At 41.4% G+C, this 7897-nt stretch overlaps 1 protein-coding gene across 2 annotated transcripts in view; it reads right to left on the bottom strand.

The window, feature by feature from the left end:
- Window positions 1-3121: 3121 nt before the first annotated feature.
- KLHL29 (kelch like family member 29) overlaps window positions 3122-7897 on the bottom strand; it is a 408337-nt gene continuing 403561 nt past the window's right edge. For both annotated transcript variants that reach the window (XM_083607226.1, XM_083607227.1), the window contains exon 14: window positions 3122-5851. In XM_083607226.1, coding sequence (XP_083463352.1) covers window positions 5668-5851 — 184 coding nt within the window. In that variant the 3' untranslated portion in view covers window positions 3122-5667. The remainder of the gene's footprint in view (window positions 5852-7897) is intronic.

The raw sequence follows: 7897 nt of genomic DNA, 5'->3' as shown, positions 1-7897 counted from the left end.
TTCTGGGTTTCTCTTGATACTCCTTGCATTTAATGAAATGCTAATCGCAGGACTCCTATCTTGTGATTAAACAGTTTAGGCAGCATAATTTGTTATTGGAAAGATAATGGCCGCTCTTACTTAACACAAGAATGTGGAAAAATCCAGTTGGCCGAGATTCAGCGTGTGACTTTAGGCATATTGAAGGGCTTGGATGCACTTAATGGGAATGTTATACCTCTTCTTTTGAATTTCCATCTATCCTCTCAACCTCTTAAGTTCAGAAAATGCCCTTTGTTGCAGACATGTGTCACTGGGGCTCGCTTGCTGTTTGAAATGTGTTGCTTGGGCTTGTGGAATTAGTCTTGCAGTTCTTTAGATCTATGTCGTTATGTATTAACAGCTGGAGATAACTCCATGAACAAAAGACTGCTGGATGATTGCTGAAACTCCAGATGAAAATGTTGCCCTGGCATTCATCTCTGCCAAAGAAATCTTATGCCACCTGTACAGCCAAAGTGCCTTGCTCTGAACTTGTTTCTGCTCTTAGGAGATTGTGGTACACATACAAAGTGAATATCGTAGCAACAGGGTACAATTGGGTGTGTGGGGGAGAATTATGTATGCTACCTGGAGCTACTTGGAGGAAGGACAGGATATAAATGTAGTTGCTCCAAACAATTGTATGAGAAATGCTTCTTTGTGTATGACTTACATTGGCATGTGGCCTCATAAAGGATGCACACAGTTCAGATAATGGCAGCTTTACTATTCATACACTGACTTTCCCCTCCTTACTTTTTGGTTGAGCTGTGTGAATGCGACATTGTAATGGCCATTAGTTGCACTAGACAGATTTCTAGCTATGTAGTTATAGCATTTATTCGAGTAACACCTGAACTTTACTGAGCAAGGACTTTGAGTTCCCTGATCTGGAAGCAGGTCAGAAAACTTACCTTCTGGAAAGTGGACGAGCTGGCATGGACTTCTTTGGAGCTTTATGTGACTGCATTGCCTGGCTTCAAAACATATTTAGGGAGTTTACTCTCCACCATCAGTTGTGGCAGAGATATTTGGAGGTGGTTTAACTCATACTTGCATGAGACACTCGCTTTACAGTGTAACGTATTAAAATGGTGTTGTGGAAGAGTTGTGTGGCTGGAGGACTTTTCCCCAGGATCAGCAAAGAGGGGACTTGTTGCCTTTTTCCTTTCCAAAAGATCAGTTTACGCTCCTGTCTTCAGCCCAATGGCAGTATGTACAGTTGTAGCTTTGCCCGGTTTCTATCTATGGCCTGGTAGCTTTGAGTGCTTACGAAACTTTAGATTTGTTGCAGGATCGGATAGCTTCTGTACAATTCCAGAAACCCCCTGAAGGAACAGGTACGACTCAGCCCAGGAGTGCTTCTGGATCCAGCTGGAGGCCCAGGTAACTTCAGCATCTATAAACACCTTTTACCAGTTGCAATTGGTGCAACTGCTGCAACCTGGACTTGTAACCTTGATCACACCAAGGCATTGATTAATCCAAGGTTGGATTATCGCAACGCAGTAGTGCAGGAACCAGCACTTCTGTTCAGATCAGCACTGGTTGCTCATTGGCTAGCAGGCCAAGTTCAATGTGTTACTATTAATCTCTAAACCCCTTAACCACTTGCAACCAGTTTACTGTACCCCTAATCCATGCCCACTTTACTGCTCTGTTGGTTTCTTCTGCACTTGTAAGTAACAAGACCACCACCTGTGTAAAAACATTTTCATTTTGGCAAGCCTACGAGACATGTAGAATTTACCTTTACCCCCGCTTCTTAGCCACTTCTGATTTTAATAACCCTTTGACTGTTTTTAAATACCTTGATTTAAAAATCCAGAATCGTAATGTTTTTCAGTTTTGAAAAATGCTCAGAAGCTTTGTTATCATCAAGCATTATATAAATTTTGATAAATGCGAGCTTAGGAACAAAATCTCTGTTCTAGCTAAACTTGTCCAGTTGTGCCATACCACCAAACCTCGGAGCACTTTGCACGATCACATTAACAGCCTACCATGACAAATGTGATACAACATTCTGAGACTTCCTGCTTGATGACAGATGAGTTGTGCCAAACTGTGAAGAGTACAAACAACCTTTTAAAGGGTTGTGCGCTACTCCTGTAGTAAAGGAATGGCTGGTGTCAATAAAAGGTGTAAAGATGAGCCATTCTATGTTTAGAATTTATAAAAGCTTTTAAGGAGATTGCTTTTGCATCTCGTAGCAGATATGTGCATATGATTCATTTATCAAGAGGCTTTCCTCCAATTTCCCAGAGGAAATCCAGAATAATTTGCACATACAAGCAAAACTAAAATGCCCTCTGCCTTGCTCATCTTACCAAGTAGTATTGACTTGTGCTGAATAAGACATCTTCTCCAGTGTTGATAAGGTTGGCAGCTCCTTCAACTCACCCTGGATAGTTTCAGCAACTGAATTGAAAACACGAGTCACTTTCCTGGTGTTCCAGTTGAGCCGTGACACAAAACAAAAATGATTTAAATGACTGCAGGTTAAGATCTCAGAGTTTCACACTGTCTGGAGACTCACATTTTCCTTTAATGAAGAAACCAGACCTAATCATCTTACAAAGTGTTCCACTGCTGAAAACAGCCTGCACAGCTAGAGAGCTTCTTGGGACCAGTTTATTGTACTTGGCTGGCCATTTGTTCCCACCTAGCAATTTATAGCTAACCTACAATGTTGAACTGAACAGGCAAGAAACCAAAAAACCTGTTTTAAAGTTCGCAGAGCTGTGGGTTGCAATTACTCCTCTGAGATACTGAAAATGTTTCACCAAATGGTAGAAGTGGCTTCCAATTTTAGCATATTATAAAACAAGGTAGTACAAATCTGTGGGTATAGAAATAAATATTTGTGAAATGTTGACAAAGCTTGATAAGATTGTGGCAGAATATGTGTTCTAGAAGTTAAAGGAAAAGAATGCCAAAACAGCAGTTGTTTCAGCGGCTAGAATCCAGGTTAATTTCCAAGAGCTATAAAGGTTTTGTCACCCGTGCCTAGAAAGAAGCCTGATTGAGAACAACATAGAGTTGATCCAAGTGTTGCTGCTGGGTTTTTTAAACAAAAAATAGTCCAATTAATGCTGAATCTAGATCTAGAAATAGATTTATTTTAACAAGAACTTAACAGTAAAACATATATACAGTATAATTACAGAAAACCCTGTGTTTTTAGTATTCACAGAAATAGCCAGATTTGTTGCAGTGTGAGAAAAGAAGAAAGGAGATAAATTTGGAGAAGTTGAAATGCTTAGCAAGGCTTACAAGCTGGTACCTCCTTTGGAGGCAGACACACACCAATGCTAAAAATCAACCTGCCCCAGGCAGTGAGGAACTTGTGCGCCAATCTTTTAGGTTCACACTTTGCACTATGGTTGACAAAAATACTTCACATGACTTTTCCCCCCTTCAGAGAATAAGACAAAAACTGCATAAATTTGAACACTTGCTGTCCATTTCAGAGTCATTTTATAGATTTGCTGCCTAGATGAGCATTTGTTTTGAAATATGGCAAGTTACGAATTTCATACTAACATCTGCATTGTATAAATTTATTCTTAACAAAATAATGCAATTGGCCAGCCAGCTTATTGTATGGTTATCCAAAACTTCCCAATTAAAAAAAACACAAACCAAAACTTTTTTTTGGTATCAAAATCAGCTAGCCATTGGCTGCAGTTTCCTGGCTACTTATAAGTCAGAGTAAGGCTGTGATTCTAACCACACTTTACTGGAAAAGGTCCACTGTAACCGACGAGACTTGTTTCCAAGTTAAGGTGCAAGAGTGAGAGCATCTCTTGCATCTGACTTTGGGATGCTGCCACAAACAGCATCCTCCCTCCCCTTGTCCTTTTAGGGTTCAGGCAATTGCTGCATTGTGCATTTCCCTGCCCCTTCTAGCGCTGGTAATATAGCCCAGAGCAGGGAAATGTACAGAACAAGACACTGTTGCATGGGAAGCATCCCAAGTGTTATCAAGAAGATGCTGGGTTTTTTTTTGGATAGCTACCCATTAAGTTTCCAGCAACTTACTAGGTCATGTCCCCTTGGGAGTAAAATCTCGACGTCACTGATTTCAATGGCAAATATTTGAATGAAGCTAAGATTTCGCTCTGTGATTACAGTATGTGGCATGCCGCACTTCTGATGTAAGTAAGTTTTCTTTCTAATGGCCGTGATGAAGTTTGGTGAAAGAGCATAGACAGTTGCGCCCATTCTGTTTCTTCCTGTCTGCTGCAAAGAAAATCGGCGCTGGCTCCATGGCTCCGGGGTCTTCATAAGGTATGTTTACTGTTAGTATCGCAACCCTGTTGTCCCAGCTTTCTCCCATCTCACCTGCTCCGCTTTACAGTTTTATAAAGAAATGTCCACGTCACAATGCTTCTCTGAATATACAATATTTTAATATACATATAAAAATATAGCCCTGCTGTGTATATACTTACAACTCTACAGAACCTTTCCCCCCACACACACCCTCTCTAAAGTAGGAAATAACCTGATGCGTTTCCAATTATAGTTGTTAAACCTGTGCAGTGAGAAAGCTGCAGAAGCGTTTATTCCAAGACAAGCAGCCACTGAAAGCCTCTTGGGGAGAGAGAGGGTTTCTTTTAAGACTTCCACATATACTTGGGAAAGGGGAGGGGGCAGAGCAAGAGAGTTTGAAAAAATAGATAGGATCTTGATTCATCTGACAAAAATATAGACAGTGGCATATATCCTGGATAGTGGACTGTCGTTCAGTGGCTATCTTAAACCCCCAATAAAAGGCATTGCCTTAAATAACTGGCTCAAAATAGGGAAACCCAACACAGAATATTCATTCTAAACTTTGAATAGATAAATAAAAGTTTAATAAAAGCTCCTAGATGCCTCTTGCTTTACAGAAATTTAGCTGTCATTTTGTTCATACAGTAGAAAAACAGTAGAAAGGGAGAAACAAGCCCTCCTCACGACCACACATTCACATTGGCATACAATTTCAGAAAACCTTTTCATTAAAAGGACATGGAATGCTAGTAGACAGACAGACACACTTCTATCCTTTTATTAGCTGTGCTCTAAGGAGCCGTAATAGACATCTGCTCTGGTGGAAGACTGACCTCAATCTACGCAGTCTGTCCCATAAGTTCTATCTCGGTCATTGGTATTGAAAAGCATATGTTGGTTTAAAAAGAAAAATGTAGCAATCAAAGTGGTAAGGACACTTCGACCTTCCTTTCACATAGCCCGATGCTTAACGTGTAATAGCAAAACCTAATCAGTTGTTTTAAGAACCGAGCTTGCTCTCTAGGAGTGTTAACGCCGACTCTTCCTTTCCCCCTAGTTAAACAACGTATGGGAAATGCTATTATTGCACCTGGGTAAATCAAAACTCTGTCTGTAACAAGTGCCACTACGACATCTAGTGGCACACTTGTGTTAAGTCACACTATCGTACATAGCATGGAGCTGTCCGCTCCTTCACCAAAAGGTGAGGATGAATTTCTACATTCAATGTAGAGATTATTCCCAATTTTAGACAGGTTGTTTGCCGGTTATTCGTTTCCTTGATTTTTCTCTGTAGGACAGTTTCTTTTTCTTGCCTACTTTCAGCAGGTGGCAGCCTGTTTGATATCCACGTCTCCATGGCCATCAACCACTCTGAATGTACTTTTTAATTACTACGCAGCCGTGTCGGAAGACAGGGCATGGCATATTGGGCAGAAGCGTCCATGTGTTTGTTTTGGGGTCATAGGCTTCCATATTTCCCAGAGCAGGGCCTTCGCTGCTGACAATTCCACCCGTGGCGTAAATTTTTCCATCAAGAACCACCGCACTGGGCAGAGAGAAAAAGAGAGACATGAAGTAAGTCATATTTCACGGAAGCACTCCTTGAACCCATTAGTCCAGCCTGCTGTTTGGACGAAATGTTTACATAGCTTATTTCACCCAAACCCTTCTGTGCAGAAAGGCTCTCTTAAGTTTAAATACGGGGACAGCAACTAGTCTTGAGGACCCCCTGTGGGGAATAAATAGGGCACCCAATGTTTATGTGACTAAGGACTGTGTCACACTTAATGTCACCAAACTGAAAAGCAAGGATTGCCTTGTCTGTGTGCTGCTGGCAACCAATGTTCCAATGGGGATGGCTAGTGGAGGGCCAAATTTGCTCCTTGCTTCTGCTGGGGGAGTTGTTGAAGACTTACTTCTAAATAATAAAATACGTGGCTTTCAAATGTGCCGCACAAGAACAGAAGTCTTGTGTGAGGTACATGAGCACAGGATTAAAGCATGAAGAATATACACAGGGAGCATGAGCACAGGATTAAAGCATGAAGAATATACACAGGGAGCATGAGTTGAGCCACACACGCACACCCCACTTGCAGCATCACCTTGCAACCACATGCTGAATACAAGCAGCAGAGGGCTCTAAATCAGCATAATAATTGGATGTGTGTGTGTGTCCCCAAGAATTTAGCAGATTGGATCTGTGCAGAAACCCCCTATTTAAATGTTACTTCAAAGTGTGTGAGTGTAATTGGTCCTGAGTTGGGGAAAGGCAAACAAAACAACCTAGCTTCCTACCATGTATAATACTTTACAACAGAGCTTTCCAAACTTTTCATGTTGGTGACACACTTTTTAGACACACATCATTTCGCGACACAGTAATTCAGTTTTCCTAGCAAACCGGAGGTTAAACTAACCCCTTTCCAGCCTCGGGGGGAGCGTTTGTGCGACACACCTACACACTGCAGCCGACACACTAATGTGTCGTGACACGCAGTTTAGAAAGCTCTTCTTTACAAAATGTGGAGATACTTGTGAGCATGTGAATTAATGATGAAGATGAGAAAAAGTTAGGAGTCACGAAGGGAGAGAGAATAAACTGAGAGTGCTGAGTCATTTAAACACAGTGCTGTTCCAAAACTAGAGTTCAACTGCATAAGCAATCTGAGACGGAAGGCTAATAAACTTCTAGACACAGAGAAGGGAGGAAAAAATAGAAATGGCGAAGTGAATGACGCAATAGGTTGTTAAACTATTTGGTGAAAGTTTGACTGAAACACTAGATTAGTATGAATAGGCAAGTGGGACATTCCATTGCCCCAAGATTTCAGTGGAATCCATTGAGTGATAGTAAATTTGTGTACTTCATGAAGGAAGTGGGCAGTTGTTTTTTGGGAGAAGAAGTCAGAATAAACAAGCTATTTACTGACAACTTCTCCCAAAGACTACAGAGGTGATTGGAGACAACAGTTGCTTATTTATGTCTTCAAAGACTCTTACTAGCAGTTTTGCCCCTCTCACCATGCTTCCACTATACATTTGTGTTTGGAAATTAGCATCCCTGTTTCACATTTGTAAACTATTCATTAAACGTAAGGGGGTCAGTCTGCTTTCTGAAGAGGCTGTCCCTCATCAGGTGGAAAGCACACAGATGAATGCCCCATAGGCTGTTTGGTGATTATCTCCTTATACTGAGGATGAGCAGACGAAATAATTTTAAGTGCACACAGATTGGGCTGGCTGGGCTAATAAAATTCAGGAGACTGAGCACAACCTCATTTTAAGCACCATCACCTCTTGGACAACAGAAATATCTATATGCCAGGGGGTGGCAAACCTGTTGCTTGACTACAACTCCCGTTATCCTTGAGCATTGGCCAAAGAAAGAATTGGACCATGGTGGGTGGGGCTAAGGCCTGCTAAGACCTGCCCTGGTACAGCCACATGAGTCCTTTCTTCAGCGGCTTCATGTAAACTGTCCTTTCAGTGTCCACTGTTTAGTCCAATAGTTTGTTTCTAGGATTTAAGTGAGGAAGGCGTGACAACACACATTGAAAATTTGTCTTTTTAGAAATAGATGGAAAGCACT

This window comes from Podarcis filfolensis (assembly GCF_964270895.1).
Source record: "Podarcis filfolensis genome assembly, chromosome: 3".
In the NCBI taxonomy this organism is placed as follows: domain Eukaryota; kingdom Metazoa; phylum Chordata; class Lepidosauria; order Squamata; family Lacertidae; genus Podarcis; species Podarcis filfolensis.
The sequence above is the reverse complement of the archived record's forward strand: the minus strand, read 5'-3'. Positions and strand labels throughout refer to the sequence as shown.